This window comes from Hyaloscypha bicolor, assembly GCF_002865645.1.
Source record: "Hyaloscypha bicolor E unplaced genomic scaffold K444scaffold_126, whole genome shotgun sequence".
NCBI lineage: Eukaryota > Fungi > Ascomycota > Leotiomycetes > Helotiales > Hyaloscyphaceae > Hyaloscypha > Hyaloscypha bicolor.
The window spans coordinates 1836688-1854350 of NW_020194628.1; the positions used below are offsets into that span (position 1 = coordinate 1836688).

At 48.3% G+C, this 17663-nt stretch overlaps 9 protein-coding genes across 9 annotated transcripts; 7 read left to right on the plus strand and 2 right to left on the minus strand.

Moving 5' to 3' along the window:
* Positions 1–273: 273 nt before the first annotated feature.
* K444DRAFT_538465 (cysteine proteinase) lies at positions 274–3380 on the plus strand (the record flags this gene model as incomplete). Its single annotated transcript, XM_024875542.1, has 3 exons — positions 274–609; positions 667–1283; positions 1334–3380. 3 exons carry the CDS (start codon positions 274–276, stop codon positions 3378–3380), a joined length of 3000 nt encoding a protein of 999 aa, XP_024732108.1.
* A 73-nt stretch (positions 3381–3453) lies between these two features.
* K444DRAFT_100637 (2-deoxy-d-gluconate 3-dehydrogenase-like protein) lies at positions 3454–4741 on the plus strand. The gene is made up of 3 exons (XM_024870249.1): positions 3454–3908; positions 3964–4176; positions 4231–4741. The coding sequence occupies exons 1-3, from the start codon at positions 3774–3776 to the stop codon at positions 4687–4689; spliced, it is 807 nt and encodes a 268-aa protein (XP_024732109.1). The 5' UTR covers positions 3454–3773; the 3' UTR covers positions 4690–4741.
* Positions 4742–4776: 35 nt separating this feature from the next.
* On the minus strand, positions 4777–7405 carry K444DRAFT_100643 (MFS general substrate transporter). The gene is made up of 16 exons (XM_024870250.1): positions 7089–7405; positions 6954–7036; positions 6823–6903; positions 6601–6770; positions 6507–6545; positions 6446–6457; positions 6308–6396; positions 6222–6250; positions 6103–6165; positions 5947–6052; positions 5876–5895; positions 5717–5824; positions 5600–5659; positions 5188–5552; positions 4976–5116; positions 4777–4910 (listed from the first exon to the last, which is right to left on the minus strand). Exons 1-16 carry the CDS (start codon positions 7258–7260, stop codon positions 4865–4867), a joined length of 1584 nt encoding a protein of 527 aa, XP_024732110.1. The 5' UTR covers positions 7261–7405; the 3' UTR covers positions 4777–4864.
* Positions 7406–8209: 804 nt separating this feature from the next.
* Positions 8210–9549, plus strand: K444DRAFT_617674 (quinate 5-dehydrogenase, protein). The gene has a single exon (XM_024881172.1). It carries the CDS (start codon positions 8263–8265, stop codon positions 9202–9204), a length of 942 nt encoding a protein of 313 aa, XP_024732111.1. The 5' UTR covers positions 8210–8262; the 3' UTR covers positions 9205–9549.
* On the plus strand, positions 9246–9675 carry K444DRAFT_100673 (uncharacterized protein). Its single transcript, XM_024870251.1, has one exon. The coding sequence runs from the start codon at positions 9388–9390 to the stop codon at positions 9634–9636; it is 249 nt and encodes an 82-aa protein (XP_024732112.1). The 5' UTR covers positions 9246–9387; the 3' UTR covers positions 9637–9675.
* An 88-nt stretch (positions 9676–9763) lies between these two features.
* Positions 9764–11129, plus strand: K444DRAFT_617675 (CoaE-domain-containing protein). Its single transcript, XM_024881173.1, has one exon. The coding sequence runs from the start codon at positions 9819–9821 to the stop codon at positions 10635–10637; it is 819 nt and encodes a 272-aa protein (XP_024732113.1). The 5' UTR covers positions 9764–9818; the 3' UTR covers positions 10638–11129.
* Positions 11130–12625: 1496 nt separating this feature from the next.
* K444DRAFT_634055 (uncharacterized protein) lies at positions 12626–15097 on the plus strand (the record flags this gene model as incomplete). The annotated part of the gene is made up of 1 exon (XM_024883696.1): positions 12626–15097. The coding sequence occupies one exon, from the start codon at positions 12626–12628 to the stop codon at positions 15095–15097; it is 2472 nt and encodes an 823-aa protein (XP_024732114.1).
* Positions 15098–15658: 561 nt separating this feature from the next.
* On the plus strand, positions 15659–16440 carry K444DRAFT_634056 (UPF0047-domain-containing protein; the record flags this gene model as incomplete). The annotated part of the gene is made up of 3 exons (XM_024883697.1): positions 15659–16135; positions 16228–16309; positions 16364–16440. 3 exons carry the CDS (start codon positions 15659–15661, stop codon positions 16438–16440), a joined length of 636 nt encoding a protein of 211 aa, XP_024732115.1.
* Positions 16441–16736: 296 nt separating this feature from the next.
* Positions 16737–17598, minus strand: K444DRAFT_538987 (cleavage and polyadenylation specificity factor, 25 kDa subunit; the record flags this gene model as incomplete). The annotated part of the gene is made up of 2 exons (XM_024875585.1): positions 16737–17008; positions 17058–17598. The coding sequence occupies 2 exons, from the start codon at positions 17596–17598 to the stop codon at positions 16737–16739; spliced, it is 813 nt and encodes a 270-aa protein (XP_024732116.1).
* Between the last annotated feature and the right edge of the window lie 65 nt (positions 17599–17663).

The window sequence follows — 17663 nt, forward strand, 5'->3', positions numbered from 1 at the left end:
ACCTTGCGGAGGCAAGATGCAAGTAAGGCAAACACCGTGGAGGCTCACGGCCAGTGTCAGCCTGTCGCTGCCTGCCCAGCTGAGGGAGCAGGGAATGCTTGAGCTGGCCGATGACACACAAGACGCAAGGCTGGCGCTCACGCCGATTATAACCTTAGTCCATATCCCCAAGTGGGTATTCTGCCTACGGCGCGCACGGTTTCTTCTTTGCTATCGTCTTGCCACTGATATTTTCTATTGTCAACAACCTTGATATCTAGCTGTGCTGAGAAGATGTCTTCGGACGTCGAAACGAGCGACTCGGAGCGGGACAGAAGCAAACCACCCCCAGCACCTTTCTCCAGCAGCAAATCGAAGTCCAAGAAGAAACGAAAGCCTCTCCCACCCCAAGAGACCATCAACAAGATATGGTCACGCTTTTCGGCGCAGAAGTTCAGCAAGGCGACAGTTATCCTTCCTTTCGCATCTCAGTCTGCACAAAACCGCGATGCATCCAAACCTCCGAAACCTCCCCAACCCGAGCGAAACAACCTTCTCGTCTCCGAAGATTACGAAAGAGCCGTGCAAGAATGCCGGGCGAGGGTCAAGAAACTTATAAAGGAATGCAAGGTACGATGGGGAGAAAGTCTTTTTCATGGGGGAATCTGCTAAGCTAATATATCGCAGAGAGTTAATATGCGCTACCGCGATCCGGACTTTGATATTGATTGGGATTTGAAATGGGGGAAAGGATATTGCCTCAACAGCCTTGGAGACAATAAGTTTGAAATCGATGGACCAGCTTTTTCCAACCCGACATCGAACTCCCCCAAAGCTGTGAAGAGGGTTCACGAAATATTCGACAAGCCCACTTTCTTAAAGGATAAGGTCGTACCTAGCGATGTCAAGCAGGGGTCTATAGGAGACTGTTGGCTGATGGCTAGTTTGACGGCGCTGGCGAATATGGATATTGGAATCAACCGGATCTGCGTTGAATGGGACACCAAAATTGGCATATACGGTTTCGTATTTCACCGAGACGGCGAGTGGATCCAAGTTATCATCGATGATAAACTCTACTTGAAATCACCGGATTGGGACTCGCCATCCGTCCAGCGCCATCTATTAGAACAGACTGATAGAGAGGACGTTGAGACAGAGTATCGGAAGACTTATCAGACAGGATCTCAGTCCTTGTTTTTCGCCCATTGCCGAGATTCAAACGAAACTTGGCTGCCTCTACTTGAGAAGGCTTATGCCAAAGCTCACGGAGATTATTCTAGCTTGAATGGTGGATGGATTGGGTATGGACAGAAGTGGCCTCCTTTGTTTGAAACTTGCTGACTTCCTTTAGTGAAGGGGTCGAGGACCTTACTGGCGGAGTAACGACCGAGCTGTTAACATCCGATATCCTGGATAGGGATGAATTTTGGGACAATGAGATTGTGAAAGTCAACAAAGAATTTCTCTTCGGTTGCTCAACTGGCCTCCTCGATGGAGGATACGGCAGCAGAGATGGTATATCCGAATGCCATGCCTACGTCATTATGGAGGCTCGAAAGTTGTCAACTGGACAACGATTACTCAAACTTCGCAATCCGTGGGGGAAGGGAAAGAAAGGGAATTGGGAAGGAGCTTGGTCCGATGGGAGCAAGGAATTTACCCCGGAAGCCCAACGGGAACTGAACCATAAGTTCGGTAATGACAGCGTATTCTGGATCTCGTACGAAGATCTTCTACGCAAATATCAGCACTTCGATCGGACTCGACTCTTCATGGACTGTCCCAATTGGCGAATAACCCAGAAATGGATTAGCGTCGACGTACCTTGGAAGGCCGAGTTCGAGCAAAAGTTCAAGATCGTATTGATGAAGGAATCGCCTGTCGTACTGGTATTAAGTCAACTTGACGACCGCTATTTTGAAGGCTTGCAAGGACAGTACACGTTCAGACTACAGTTCCGACTCCACGAAGTAAACTCGCCTGGAGAGGATGACTACATTGTTCGAAGCCACGGCAATTACTTGATGGAGCGAAGCGTCGTCACAGAGCTTAAGAGCTTGAAAGCTGGCACATATACGGTCTTTGTCATGGTGGTGGCTGATCGAAACACAAGCCGGTCCGCAGTGGAGGACATTGTGAAATCGCAGTGTCGGAGAAGAGTCGACAATGAAAAGCTGGCTCAGGTGGGCATGTCATATGATATTGCTCACAACAAGGGTGCGGCATATACGACGTCGAAAGCAGCTGCTAGAAAAGCCCATAACAAGGTCAAGGCTCGAGAGTCTAGAATCGCGACGAGGAGAAAGAACTGGGAGCGGAGACAGCTTAGCCGCGAGATTGTAAGGAAGCAAGACAAGAAGAACCGAGAGAAGCGCGAGCAGAAAGAAGCGAAGAATGTGGCCGAGGCTAAAGCCAAGGAGGAGAAGGAGCCGAAAGACAAAGCTATCCAAACGGATGATATCAAAGAAGTGGCTCTTGAAATGGAGGACAAGGGAATACAAACTGAGGACCGAAGCGCATCGAGCGCCGAGTCCGACAAGACGGCTATCCCGCCAATATTAGAGGCAGCGAACGAGACCGATAAAGGGGTCCAGACCGACTACTTCTCCGCGTCCGAGTCTCCAGATACTCCCGAGACACCAAAAAGCAGCTCAGTTGCAGGCTCCACAAGCCCGGTAACTCGAATTCCGCGAATGTATCATGGAGGTCCGCCTCCTCCCCCGCCTCCACAATACAGATCCGGTCGGAAGGGATCCGTACCCGGTTATACCCGTGGAGCTTCTCAACGCCAGCAGTACATTATTTCGGATGGCGAGTCCAGTGCCAGTCCGATATCTGACTTCGATGATATGTACAGCGACGATGACCCCACGTTGAAGCCCAGAACTATCAACACTACGGGTGCCTTACCCAAGTCGAAGGGCAAAGATTCCGATGATGAAGATGGACCTGAGCCTTGGAATGCTGTTTGCATCGTGGGATTCAGAGTGTACAGCAAGGATGAACACTTAGAAGTACGGATTTCTGAGGATGGTGATGATGAAACCGAGATGGGAGAAACTTTGGCCCGAGAAGATGAAGGTGGTGAAGCTGACGTTGAAGATGGCGGAGATGAGGTGAAAAGTGGAGAGAAAGATGGCAAAAAGGATGATGAGAATATCCCCGAAACCAAGGTCGATAAATCGGACGAAAGCAGTCTGCCTATTAAGGCAAAAGAAGATGAACGACTCATCTTGGTCGACGACGAGAAGAAAGCTCTTGCACTGGGCGCTGCAGAAACCTCCGCCACTACTGAGAATAATTTCGAAGCGGAAGTCGGCAAAACAGCACCTGTCGAAGAAATATCGACAGTGGCAGCGAGTAAGGAGAAAGAAAAGCAGGCTACTGCAGCTTCGTGAGGGTTTCTCTGGATTTCGTCGCTGGTGTTTGGGATACTCTACTCAATTGTAGCAGGACTACGCTTCTCAATTTGGATGTCTGTTACGAAGTCATGACGTCTATGTAAGGTAAAGACTGATACGAGCGTGTGATCTGTACTTCATTCACCCCAAGTTTAATACCAATTTTGTCTTTATTCATCCGACTTGCAAATCGACAGATGTGGAGACGTGTGGAGCCGCAAGGGTCTTGTTGCAGCGGCTATACTTATTCCCGCCAATTTCAGCCCTACTGGGCAGGAAGAGGTATTTTTGTGCACCTTACCCCTCAGAAAGGGAACCTTTCAACTTCCTGGTTTTATTTCGTGTTCACTTTCTTTCTCTTATCCCACATGTTCATCGAACAAATGTTGCATGGATCAAGCCTCAATCCTTAGCATGTTCTCCCTGGTCGGGCAGACAGCACTCATCACAGGTGGAACACGAGGCATTGGTCAAGCCATGGCTTTGGCACTGGCAGAAGTCGGTGCAGATATCATTCTTGTGCAAGTGCGGGGTCCCTTCTTGAGAACTTTATGCCTGGTCGTCGCTAATATTGGAGAAGCGCGATGTCGAGAATCTCGAGACGAAAAAGGCGGTTGAGGCTCTTGGCCGCAAAGCAACAGTCTACACAGCTGATCTCTCATCGCAGCCATCAGTAGCAGGCATCGTACCGGCTGTGTTGAAGGATGGTCATTCTATTCAGATCCTCATTAATTGTGCTGGAATTAACAAGCGGCATCCCAGTCATCAGTTCCCCGACAGTGACTTGAATGAAGTAGGTTCTTGGTTCTTTGGAAACGAGGAGATGAGTTCTACTAACGCCAGAAAGGTTATGCAAGTAAACCTCAACGCCACATTCTCTCTCTGCCGCGACGTCGGCGCCCACATGCTCTCCCAACCCCTCCCCGCCTCCGGCCGCCGCGGTAGCATCCTCAACTTCGGCTCCCTGCTCTCCTTCCAAGGCGGTCTTAACGTTGCCGTCTACGCCGCTTCCAAAGGCGCTATAGCCCAGCTCACGAAGGCGCTCAGCAATGAATGGGCGGGCCAGGGTATCACGGTTAATGCTATCGCGCCGGGATATGTGGTTACGGATATGAACGAGAGTTTGTTGAAGAATGAGGAGCGGTTGAGGAGTATTAATGAGAGGATTCCGGCTGGGAGATGGGGAGAGGTTGGGGATTTTAAGGCGGCGGCTGTGTTTTTGTGTGGGAGTGGGGGGAGTTATGTTACGGACATGTTTTGGCCATTGATGGTGGGTGGCTTGCGAGGTAGATTTGCTGTGGTTTGAAGGAGAGAGAAATTGGGTTGTATTTGAAGTTTAAGGCTAATTTGAAGAATATTAATGAAGACATTATTTCAAACCATTCCGTTAAGAGACATGAAAACAGGATATCATAAGTCTGTTCCCACAAAAGACTTACGAGCCGAAGTCTCGAAGTCTCGTTCACTCTCTCCTGACCTCCTCAGCCAGTATAACGGTGATGCTTGTTTTCTTTGTCCGTTTGATCTCTGTGAAAATCGGAAGTCAGTATTTTTCGGTCGGTCAGTGTAGAGAGGTTAAATGTGGAACCTACCTAAGACCAGACATATGATCCAGATTATCCACGCCAGTTCTGTAGTTTGGATCAGTGAGTGCTAACTTGTCTCGCCTTTTGTTTTCAATAATAAACGCCGCCCAAGTAGTAAGCGAAGTAATAACGTAAAGAACCGTAAGCCTAACAGATCAAGTCAGTATATATCGAGAAGATATTCAAGTTCGCAGTAGCTCGAAATCTGGAGAACCTACACAAGGACAAAAGTCAACCCTGTATGATACCTCGGGCTTTCACTTCCCAAAAACGTCTGAGGTGTAATGATATCGATGACACAATACATGAAGAAGGTCCAGGAGGTTGTGAACTGCTTCTTTGTAAAACCAGCAATGTTCGAGCCGAGGACACTCATCGTGACTCCGTAATTTACCCCTGAGAAGGCCAGCATGAAACAGCCGCCCAGCCTAAGATTTTGGTATCTAAGCTCATCTGGAGCGGCGTAGAGGATGGCGACTCCGGCAACAGCCACAATGCTTGATGCCGCAGCAAGAGGTTGCCTCATGTGTCGCATTGAAGGGAAGAGGGAAGGCGGCGCTGAGACGAGAAGTTGCATCACGGCCTTTGTTTGTTAGAATGGTCGCGATTGATGATGACTTAGAGCTTTACCTGGATAGCAGAGTTTGGTGCAGTGTATAGCTGGGCTTTCAGTTGAGTATAACCGAACCCCTGGGTATATTGTTAGCTGTCTTGTAAAAAGATTAATACTGCATTGGTGAAACTTACCGTGATAATTATTCCCAGAAAATTTGTGGTAACATTGCCAACAGCTTGCGAGAAGAACATTTGAAGAACAATCAACCAGGAGCGGTAATCTGCAAGTGCCTCGCGGATCTGAAAGGGGTTTGCATCAGAGGAATCCTTTCGGAAGTGTTAGCAACTAACCTGTCCCCACTTGAGGTGATCTGTACTTGACTTAGCGAGGCATTTGACAATGTTCGAGAAACTGTACGTACTATTCTTGACCCCGAGCTGGTGGTCTGCAACACGCTGCACAGCAATTGCTTTTTCTCTTTCGTTGAGCCACTTCACCGAAACAGGCGAATCCGGTATGAAGAAGAACTGTAGTAGCACGTCAGATGCGCACCCGAACGGCGGATCAAGACACATACCAGAACAACCGCAGTGACACAACTCAACAAGCCAATGAGGAGGAAAATCAGGCGCCATGACAACTAGAATCGATGCATCAGATATGAACACGTGTTCACGATGGTCGGGTCAGGGGTACCAAAGGGCCGCTTTCGACATGTCCCAGTCCTGAAAGCAAATCCATTAGAGTTTGGAATTTAGCACTGGAACATTTCTGGATCTTACCGTAGTAAATAAGGATGAATGGGACAGGAAGAGCGCCGTTCATGAAAGTCCAGAGACCAAACCGGAGTGGCTGTTCAGTTGGTGTGTACCTAATGGGACAGATTAGACACGATTAGCTGAATTGTCGCCGACACTGACCACATAGTTGTTCTATATAAGTTAGCATAATGTCTGAAACATGTTTTTTGGGAATACTTACATCAACAGGAGACCTGGTACAAGTGAAGACTCGAAGACACTGTCGAATGTTCAGTGGGACTCTAGGCATTTCTGTATCAGGTATGTCTCTTTACCCAAGGAGAAATCTGAGGGCAATGAGAGTCCCATAATTCCTAGCCCCCGCACAGCCGAGCAGGGTGCATCCCCAAAGGAAGAAACAAATGCCGATAACCTTTCCAGAGTGAAAACGCTGCAGGGCACGTCCAGCAAAAAACGTACCACCCAGATAACCGAAGTAAAACATCTGAATCTGTGTTAAAGATGCAGATTCAAAGTCTGCAGAGGGATTCATTTACCGAGACACACCAAGAATACTGGTTTCCGACCAAGTGAAGGTCTTTCCGAAGTCCATACGTTGCTGCAGCGCCGAGTCCCGACTGCAGACATAAATTTCCTTTCCCATCTCTGGTGCGGTATTGAAGCCTACCTTGTCAACGAACTGAAGACCGCATGACCATGCAGCAAGTGGCATAATATGCCAATCGATCTTACGCAAGACTTTGCATTTTTCTAGAAGGGTCAGATCCCAAATGTAAACAACTTTTATTGTCGTCGAACTTACCTTCTTCAGTAAAATGCAAGTCTTGGCCCCGGAGAGCAACAACGCCGATGTCAACATCACCTTGGATGCCTTTCAGCTCCTCTTCATCCATGTAGTTGTAAGTCTCTACATGCTGTCTGATTCCTTCTGGATCCACCACGTTCTTTTTCTTCTCTATATCCGGCGTAGACATCGTTTCCGTGATTTCTGGTTGAGTTGATTGTTCAAAAGTGATTGAGCAAAACACTTGGCAAATATCCAGGACTAGATCCCAGTGATCCGTGGCATTTCTAGGCGATGCATGCTTGGGACGACCCAAAAATAGACTCCTCGTTTTCTGCAAGCTGGGCAGGGGCTGTAGGTTTGCGAAGTGTGGAGAGCGGGGTAGTCTTGATTTGCTTCTTGATGGAACCAACCGATGGGAGAGTGTTTTGCCACTTTCAAGGGATCCTGACACATGTTTTCCTCGGACATGTGTTCAAGTCACCCAGGGGAGCACCTAATCATCAGCTGTCTTGCTGTGCCCTGTGGTGATAAAGCTGTGGATACCCCGCAAAGTCGAGGTTGGTGACGGGGTACAAAGGCAAGGGGCAAGCGAGGCAGGGGAACCTTGCGGGTTTGAATCTGAAGTTGGACGACTTTCCGTGGTGTAGTCGAGGACTTACGGAAGCGGGCGTTCAGGGCGGGTGAGTCTTTGGTCGGACAAATGATTATTGACGATTGCTCGGGAGGAAAGCTTCTAAGAGGCATTGCTCGAGCTTGGTTTTGGCTCCGTTCCGATGACACCGCAGATATGAACTTGTATAGAGTCAGGTAAAATTTCATTCAAAGGGCGGAGAATCAGTCATAGATTATCATTTTCAAAACTTTGAACAGTCGTTCATTGACGATTTGGAAGATGGAGTTCGGAATATAAAAATCGGGCTTTTATTTATGGCCGGATGAGCCATCCCTGCGGGGCGGAACGATGCATCCTCCTCGATCGAGGATTCGACTTTGCTGGTTGAATCTTCTTCCGCCTGCACCGGAGGAACTAAATCTAGCGCACGCCACTAATCCACGCAATAGTGTGAACAAAGGGCATTCTTGATCGTCTTTTAAAACGTTGAATGCAATCTTCTTTAACTGTGTTGCAGTGAACACGACAACTTCTTGCAACTCATTTCCCTTCATTGCATCTTTATAGCTCCTGGACATGGCTTCAAAAGATTCAAATCTTCCTGAAGAGGAACAAATCCAGCCTCGAAATTTTTACATTTTTGGTCAAGGTATCTCTTTCAGTATGTCTCCAACAATTCATAACGCATCATTCCGCTTCTACAACTTGCCTTACACCTACGCCATCCACGAGGCAGCAACAGTCGATGAGCTCGCTCCTCTTATATCTTCTCCGAATTTTGGAGGATCGAGCGTTACTACGCCGCACAAGGTGGAAATCATGAAATTCTGCTCCTCGATATCTGAGCACGCACAGAATTGCGGTGCAGTCAATACTCTGATTCGTGATGAATTGAGTAGCAGCGCAAATGGCAATGTGATCAGAGGGGATAATACTGACTGGAAGGGACTTGTTGGGGTGCTGGAGCAACGGGCAGAAAAACTTTCAAACAAGGAATTGAAGACAGCGCTTGTGATCGGAGCAGGAGGGGCATCCAGAGCAGCTTTGTACGCGTTACACCAATTCGGCTGTGAAACAATCTATATGAGCAACCGCACACGAGTAACGGCAGAAGAAATCGCTCGGAGCTTTGCTTTGCTCTTCAAGATCATTGTTTTGGACTCTCTTGACGAGTTCTCGAATGAAGGACGCGTCGCTCCGGACATTCTCGTAGCTCCGGATATCCTCATCGGAACGATACCCGCTGACAAGACAACAATTGATTCTTTCCCTCGGAGTTTATTCGCCAAGCCAGAGGGTATATGTGTAGATATGTCCTACAATCCACGTTATACACCCCTCTTAGCAGCAACGGACAAATATGGGGAAGGTAGATGGGGAACTGCTTCGGGAATCGATGTTCTGCTGGAACAAGCATTTACCCAGTTTTGGATGTTTACTGGGAAAGACGCGCCAAGGGAGGTAATGTGGGAGGCTGTTAGGAAAGCAGATGAAGAGAAGAAGTCTTTGAACAAATAGTTTTCGGAGCAGCCGTGTAGGAAACTCAGACGAAAGCCAATCAACGTATTTCAAAGCAAAACCTGACCCTCAAACAGAAAGGCTTGGAGTGACCTAATAGCGTTCCCAAAATGCCCGACCCGGCTCATCGAGTATGGGGAGCTTCACAGAAGGCATGCGTAACCGTACCGACCATATGCTTCTATGTATGTCCCATCTCCGCAGAGCACATCGACTGCAAGTCTTGGTGTTGCCAGGTGTCCAAAACAGCCCACCTCCTTCGCCGTCGAGATGTGTCGAGGGTATGTAACCTCAGCTGATTCCCAAGTTGTCAATGAAGTCGAAACGACCCCTCAAATCCAGGCGCCCAGCAACGGGTTGTTGTCATCTCCGCGCAGCGCGAAAGCAGCTTCGTTGTGGGAAGCAACGAAGTTGTCGTTAAGTAATTGTTGATCTGGCGGTGGTTGAGAAGGAAAGAGGGAGGGAAACTTCAGACGCGAAGAAGTTTTCTGCTCCTGCACGAGCCGAGCCGAGGAAGTCTGGGCTTGGCATCAAAACATCCCCGCCATCTCCAACATCATGTCATTCTACTTTCGTCTTCCTCTCCTTCCAATAATGGTCAAACAACAACCAAAATGTTACTACTAGGTCTCACCGGCTCGATCGCAACTGGCAAATCGACCGTCTCCTCAATTCTCTCCTCTCCACCGTACTCCCTCCCTATAATCGACGCCGACATCCTCGCGCGAAAAGTCGTCGAACCCGGCACTCCAGGCTACAAAGCCATCCTCTCGCATTTCCAATCCACAACTCCCGATCTCCTATTACCTTTCCCTGACGATCCAAGTTATGATCGGAGCAAGGGCGCGCCGCTGAACAGGCCTGCGTTGGGCAGGAGAGTCTTTGGAGATTCGGAGGAGAGGAAGAAGGATCGTGGAGTGCTGAATGGCATTGTGCATCCGGCGGTTAGGAGGGAGATGTATAAGGCGTTACTGGGAGCTTATTTGAGAGGTTGCTGGGCAGTGGTACTGGATGTTCCGTTGCTGTTCGAGAGTGGCCTTGATACGCTATGTGGTACGGTGATGGTGGTTGCGGTTAGCGACCCGGCCATTCAAATGAAGAGATTGAGGGAGAGGGATCCGCATTTGAGCGCGGAGGATGCAGAGAATAGAGTCAAGAGCCAGGGCGATGTCAGGGAGAAGGCTATGAGGTGTGAGGAGAGAGGCAAAGGGAAGGGAGTTGTCGTTTGGAATAACGGAGATAAAGCTGCATTGAAGGCTGAGCTGGAGAGGCTTATGCGGGAGGTTTCAAGGAGTAGTCCAAGATGGTGGGCTTGGCTGCTTCTACTGTGCCCGCCGCTGGCTGGACTAGCGGGAATATGGAATTATTGGCGGAATTGGGTTATCAATCGGAGGTGGAGGGAAGGGGAACTGAAGGCGAAAGCTAAGTTATGAAGATGGTTCTCGACGACATATTTCCCGATCTCAGGGGGCACTCAGACAGACGTTGCCAGTGTGGCGTCAAGCTTGGACAGATCAGCTCCTTGGTTCTTTGGGGGACATCTCTGCAGCCGAGTTCAGGCCAATCTAGCAGGATTAATTCGAGTAGTTGACCGGAGGATTCCCGATAGGTGTTGTACTGTTGCTCACCAGAAAAGCCAGAGCCCAGCTTGGAAACCAAGGAGCTTGTCCCACTGGAACCTCCATCGCCTATTTCTGAGAGTCTGCTACTCAGCTGGCTTACAGGTTAGGGGCTCGATTGGTCGCAAATCCTGGGCATTTGTTGAAAATCCACTATTCAGATCTCCATCAAGATCACCGGGTAGCCTATTTCTTCATCTATAGACCCTTTTAATTTGCCCTGTGCAAAACCTTTTTCTACCTCTCTAGAGAAAAATCGATTCAGATCTTCACTTGGGATTCGAAAAAAAATATGTTGCACATCGCGCCAATGCCCCAGAACTTCCAGTACAGTGAGATTCATCACAGTCTTCGAATGGGAGTGAATCTAAGGAGTCCGACCTTTGTTGTATATTGCATCAACATCCCATGTCTTCCTGGTACCATGAAAATGTCTTCAAAGAGAAGAGTGAATCTCAGAGCTCAAACTTTTGTTGCATATCTCATCAATGTTCCAGAGCTTCCTAGTACATTGAGATTGTCTCCAAATGGTCCTCTGGCCATTTGATCAACTCCTCCATCCCATTAATCTGACTAGCACCATCCTGAGGGACGGCCTATCTGCACGAGCAGATGCAGTGAATTTTGCCGATTATTTTAAAACTCTCTCTCCTAAAGTCTCATTTTGCGATATCATGCATGCCTGCGCTTCTCAATCTATAACGGGGGCAATATAGGATGAGAAAGCCAGTGCAACTTCTGATTGGTAAGTTATGAAAGTCTAGATTAAGACTTGCATGCTTCTAGAATCATAGAAATTTCATGGCAAGAATATCGATATGGAACTTAAAAGTAGCAGACTCTTGCATTTCTAGATGTTCCTTGGGTGTGTATGTTGTAAAAAATGCCAAGACGCATGGCTGATCTGTCATTCCTTCCAAATTGGGAAGCTTCGCTAATCCTAGTGCTGCTTCACCACTTCCCTAACTTTGTTCCTTCCCATCTTCATTTCTTTTCCGGCACTAATGCCTCCCTCATTCAAGCTTGGTGATGTGTGCGGTCTCTCGTATGGGATATTTCGACCTTTGAGAGGCAACACGTTCTTCTCTGCCATTTAAAAAGGCTGCGCTGGCCTACCGGTACTCATCACTTGATATCCCGTGCACACTCAACCCAATTAGTGTCTGGACAACTGCCTCTGGAAATCTGGATTCACTTGTGAGCATTCATCCCAGCACGTAAACAGAGAAAGCATCCCTTTATTGAAGTGTCCTAACATGAGCAGCACCCACCAATCTCAAAACCCCGACATCTCTGTGGAGTGTTCAACCACAGTCCAGCTCCTAGCACACTTGGTGACAGCAAGTTGCAGAGGAGCGTGTATACTTGAAATCACCAAAGAAGTATGCATTGACGCATGTCCAAGGATCCTTTCCCTTCCTTACCCCTGGCTAACTGGTGCCACAAATAGTTTTTCATCCTGTCGTGTCGCAGCCGGTTCACCTATCAACCAAAACCATCCCCTATTGACGATCCTTGTTTCTTTCATTCTCCTGTATGAGTGTGACTCAATCTACTGGAATATATCGATGCCTTACTGAGTAGAGGATCGCATTTATATCCCAACTTTTCAACACAGCGGAAAGTTTCAGGGAAACGCTCGCAACCCACGCAGCATCATCCATTTCGCTGAAGGAAACGCCTTTGAAGATATTTTCATCTGTATTACACCTTGAATGCCTCTTGTAGAGCGTAGCTGATGCCTGTTTCTGCCGGTATTTTTTAGCCAGACTCCATGGGAGTCTTTCAAATTGACGTCCACTATGGGTTTCATGGAGTATGTAGTCGGTGCTCAAATTGCGGCAAAGGCGAGACCGCCGCCACCACCACGACGGCGATCGCGATCTCCCCAAAGAAAGTTGGTTGTCCACGTCGAAACCTCCGAATCAGAGTACGAGACCTCTTCATCCGACGAATCCCTGAGTCGGAAATCGAAGGCCAAGGTTGAGACGAAGGAGGGGAAAGTGGGGAAGAAAGTACGTTTTATCGAGGAGGAAGACAAGCCGAAGTCGTGCTTGAAGAAAAGCTCCGGGGATTCGAAATCGGAGAGCAGTGGCGAGGACTCTGGAAGTGAATGCAATTGCAAGACTTGTGACTCGCCTAAGACTAAGGAGAAGCTAAACAAGGAGCATTCGAATAAGAAAGGCGGCAAAGGTGAAGGGCAGAATTCACAAAATTCTAGCAACAAGCAGGGGAAAAACCAGAACCAGCACCAAAATCAAAACCAAAACCAAAACCAAAATCGGGCCAACAACCAATCTCATGGTGGTAACGGCAATTCTGGCTCGAACAATCAGGGCAATATACAACAGCAGAGAGGACGGAATCAAGGCAACAATCAACAGCAGAGCAACGCAAACCAACCTACGAACCGACCCAATTCCTCACAACCCCGTCAGAACAGCGTAGCCTTTCCAAGAGCCGCAGCAATGGGCCGAATCCTAATGTCATCAAGAGCCAGCGTCGTTCTTCGAGAGGACGTGATGGAATGCCCTTCCGATCCACGTCCAAACGCGTTTTTCGACCCAAACACGAGTGTTCTGAGAGTCTACCATGGCCCAGTCTACGGCAATCCATATGCTACACTTGTTCCCCACGGACTGCCAATTGGAACTGGTCCTCCCCATGCTAGCCAGTTCGGCCCGCCTCCTCAAATGAATGATGGTCCCATGTATGGCAATGGATACAGTTCAGGTGGGCTGTCGATGAACAATGGCAACAAGCAATGGGGTGGATCTCCAACAACTCCTCAGCAGCAAAATCAACAACTTCAGCAGCGAAACTCCCAAGCCACAAATCAAAACAACATGCAAAATCAGAAGTCACCTACAAATAGCGGTTGGGTCACAGTCACACCACAAGAAGCCGATAACATGGCCAAAGGTGAGATGCCAGGCGCTTGGAAGAATGATAGCATTGAATCAAACCAGAACAATTCGGGTTGGGGCGACCAGAATCAAAATTCGACTTCAAACGACAACAACAGCTGGGGAGTCCAGAATCAAAACTCGACTTCTAATGATAATAACTCTGGAGGTAAGGGAAACTCAAATCCAGCTGCGACTGCTACAACCGACAATAACAATTCGACAGGCAGCTGGGGAGGAAATCAAGACTCGAATTCGAATAACAATAATAACGGGTCCTGGGGCAATCAGAATTCAACTTCCAATGACAACTCTGGAGGTAAGGAGAATCCGGACCTAGCTGCGAGTACGACAACCGACAATAACAATTCGGCAGGCGGCTGGGGATCAAATCAGAACTCTAACCCCAATGATAACAACTCTGGAGGTAAGGGAGACCCAGATCCAGCTGCTGCTGCAACCGACAATAACAGCTCTACAGGCGGCTGGGGAGGCGACCAAAACTCGAGCTCTAACAACAACAATAACGACTCCTGGGGCCATCAGAATTCAAGTTCCAACGACAATAATAACAACAACAACTCTTGGGGCAACCAGAACTCCGGCTCAAATGATAATAACAACAGTTCTTGGGGCAACAACCAGAACTCGAGCTCCAATGATAATAACAACAACTCGTGGGGAAACCACGACTCGGGTTCTAACGATAACAACAACAACAACAGCTCTTGGGGGAATCAAAACTCGGGCTCCAATGATAACAATAGTTCTGGGGGCAATCAATATTCTAATTCAAATAATAACAACAACTCCTGGGGCAGCCAGAACTCGAATTCGAATAATAATGGCTCGTGGGGAAATCAAAATTTGAACTCCAACAACAATAATTTCTGGGGCAATCAAAGCTCGAATGCGAATGCGAATGACAATAACAACTCCTCCTCTAACAACAATTCTTGGGGCAACGGAAATCAACGAATCAAACCCTGGGAGAATAACGGAGGAAACAATCAGTCAAACGATTCGGCTCCGGGCTGGCAAACCTCCCGTGGAAATAATTCTTCCAGTGGAGCACACAACAACTCCGACGACACATGGGGAGCACCGGCCAATCCTGCGCCGTGGGGTGATATGTCTGCCGCCCAGAGCAGAAGTGGCAATGAGAATAATAACCCTGGAAACTCTGGGGGGCAAAACAACGGCGGATGGAACAACAACGGGGGTAATGGATCCGGAGGAAATAATGGTTGGGGTGGAGGGAACTCGGGCGCGGCATGGGGAACAGAAACTGCACTCTCTGGAGGAAGCTGGGCTGATGGGGGCATTGGACCGACCGGGTCATCTAAGGTTAATGGCTCCGGCTGGTGAAGGCGATTGCATTTTCACTTGCTGGTCTACATCTGCTTGACATTGAGCATTGGCTGTTCTGGGATGTGACCGATCGAGGGGAGTTTATTTTAGCTTTTGAAGGGTCAGCAGTGCATTTAGAGGTATTGCAGAGAAGCCGGATCCAGGGTTATGTAGCTTTGTTCAAAAGGCTACTGTACTCCATGGGCTGGCCACGTTCTAATTGTGCATAGCTTTGCTTTACCAATCATTCTTAAATCATTGAGAGTGTTATGCAGGTAATGTGATATTATCAAATGCCAGAACATGTTCTTGCTGAGAACGTGGCCTCTTCAAAGCTGGCTGCCTGAAAATGACGAGGTTGAGTCGTAGTTCTAAAATATCTTGTCCGAGTCGAAAGAAAAGGAGGGCTACCCCTTCCTCGAAGGCCAAATTCATCAGCCTTTGAAATTCTCAAAGCAAATTCATGAACAATTAATGCACTGAGCTCCATCGACCAGAAAAGAAGAAGTCGTCTGAAGCTACCCCTGTCGAAACCTACCTATGACGCTCACCAACCCCACCAAAGTCACCTTCAAGTAAATGCCATCTTCAACCACAACCCCGATTTCCCTCACCACGACAATACTCCTCCTCTCACTCCTCCTGTTGTGCTTCTTCCCAAGTCTATTCCACATTCTCTGGTCAATCCCTCTCGCGCTTCTCACCCCATCAACCTACGTCCCACACCCGTCTACCAAGCCTCCACCATCTTCTCCCATACCGCCCTCTCCAGCCGGCACCATGTCCTGGTTCCAAAAGTCCATCACCCTACCGTCGAAATCTCGCGGCTCGTACCTCATTACAGACACGATATTAAAGGAGATTCCGGAGATCAAGGAGTACAAAGTGGGACTGTTGAATCTGTTTATCCAGCATACGAGCTGTGCGCTTAGTTTGAATGAGAATTGGGATGAAGATGTTAGGGCGGATATGAGTGATGCTCTGGATCGGATTGCGCCGGAGGATAGGAAGGGGGAGTTATATAGGCATAGCGCTGAGGGGTTGGATGATATGCCGGTTTGTGCTTCTTCGATTTCGCCCCTCTTCTCGGTGTTTTGACGGATGGGGTTTGAGGTGAAGAGCAAGGGCTAATGGTTACTGATTGAAAGGCTCATATCAAGAGTGCGTTGGTTGGAGCAAGCGTTACGGTGCCGATTACGAATGGAAAGCTTAATACGGGAACCTGGCAAGGTATTTTGTTTTAAATTAGGAATGTATTAAGTCTGAAGATCTAACTTTCTATAGGTATTTGGTTTTTGGAGTTCAGGGCGAGTAAGCATTCGAGAAAGGTTGTTGCTACGATCCAGGGCGAGAAGCTGTGACTGTCTAGAGAGGCTGTGAGGGTATGAAATGGGTCATTTTCTGGAGTTGAGGAGTTGAGAGGTCGGTTCCTGGGGATATATACATTGCTGGGTGGCATCATACACAAAAATGGAGCATATGCCCTGTCATTAATGCTTTGGATTTTGGGAGACCAGATCTGTGCGTAATTACAGACAAGCCCTTCCTGGTATCTGCAGCAGAAGCTCCTCCAAATCTATGGTATCAAGTCCAGATATCCCAAAGCTTTTGATGCCATTCCTCTGAACGCCATACCATGCTAAAATTAGACCATCATTCAGTGGATCCCATTCTCATCTTTGAGGCCATCTTCCTTCATCTCCTCGTCACCACCAGCCAGGACCTTGGTTTTCGGAACATAGTCGCCATCCGGCCCACCTCCAGGTGTAACGGCTACAACTTGTCCATGCTCGTCAATGAACTCGAAGTTGTATCTTGAGAGGAGATGTGGAATTGCGGATAATTGGGGTCCGTAACGGGCTGTGTTGTCATAGAGCTCGAATAAGGGGACGGCGAGGAGTTTCATGTTCTTTGGGACACTCAGAACCTCTGCACAAGAAATTAGCTACAGCTCAGAAGTACTTGAATAGAAGCTTACTTTGTCTCGGAAGCTGAATAAAATACAACTTCTTACACTCCTTGGGTCTGGTAACATGCGCTGGGATGAACGGGTACATAAAGGTCTCGAAGTTCGGTCTCCACCACTGCGCTAGCGTATCACCAATCTCCCACTCTTCATTGACGCCCTCGCCACTAAACTGTGTGCCAACAGGAGCAAGACGCTCATTCAATCGCATCTTGAATCCTTCGATCTCGTCATCTTCGGGTTTGAGGTAGTCTCCAGGCAGCTTGAAGAATGCGTTGGCGATTTGCAGCATCAGAATGTGAGGATGGTTGTGTTCGTGGCAGACTAGGATGCCTTCACAGGTCCGTCGCATGCCGTACTCGACATAGTGTTCTTCGAGGCGCTTAAGGCGTGCGAGAACGGAGGGGTCTTCTTCAGGCTGGGTTTCTTTCGTGCCGAAGGTGTAGTTCGAGAGGGGGTAGAGGCGGATTGTTTTGGGTTGGTTGTCGTTGAAGGATTTGGGGAGAATCGGGGGATATGAGGTTTGTAGGGCGGTTTTTGTAATCGTCGACATCTTGTTTGTGGTTGCGGCTTTGCTTTGTGAAGAGGAGGAGCTTGTGAGCTCGAGGACCCAAGGCG

Excerpts from the sequence above, each read along its gene's own strand:
- K444DRAFT_100637 (XM_024870249.1), top strand. The coding sequence starts at position 3,774 with ATGGATCAAGCCTCAATCCTTAGCATGTTCTCCCTGGTCGGGCAGACA. Across the intron at positions 3,909-3,963 it reads CAGATATCATTCTTGTGCAA|CGCGATGTCGAGAATCTCGA; the intron begins GTGCGGGGTCCC and ends ATATTGGAGAAG. Across the intron at positions 4,177-4,230 it reads CCGACAGTGACTTGAATGAA|GTTATGCAAGTAAACCTCAA; the intron begins GTAGGTTCTTGG and ends AACGCCAGAAAG.
- K444DRAFT_100643 (XM_024870250.1), bottom strand. The coding sequence starts at position 7,260 with ATGTCTACGCCGGATATAGAGAAGAAAAAGAACGTGGTGGATCCAGAA. Across the intron at positions 6,771-6,822 it reads AGTATTCTTGGTGTGTCTCG|ATGTTTTACTTCGGTTATCT; the intron begins GTAAATGAATCC and ends ACACAGATTCAG. Across the intron at positions 5,660-5,716 it reads TTCTGGGAATAATTATCACG|GGGTTCGGTTATACTCAACT; the intron begins GTAAGTTTCACC and ends CAATATACCCAG.
- K444DRAFT_617674 (XM_024881172.1), top strand. The coding sequence starts at position 8,263 with ATGGCTTCAAAAGATTCAAATCTTCCTGAAGAGGAACAAATCCAGCCT.
- K444DRAFT_100673 (XM_024870251.1), top strand. The coding sequence starts at position 9,388 with ATGTATGTCCCATCTCCGCAGAGCACATCGACTGCAAGTCTTGGTGTT.
- K444DRAFT_617675 (XM_024881173.1), top strand. The coding sequence starts at position 9,819 with ATGTTACTACTAGGTCTCACCGGCTCGATCGCAACTGGCAAATCGACC.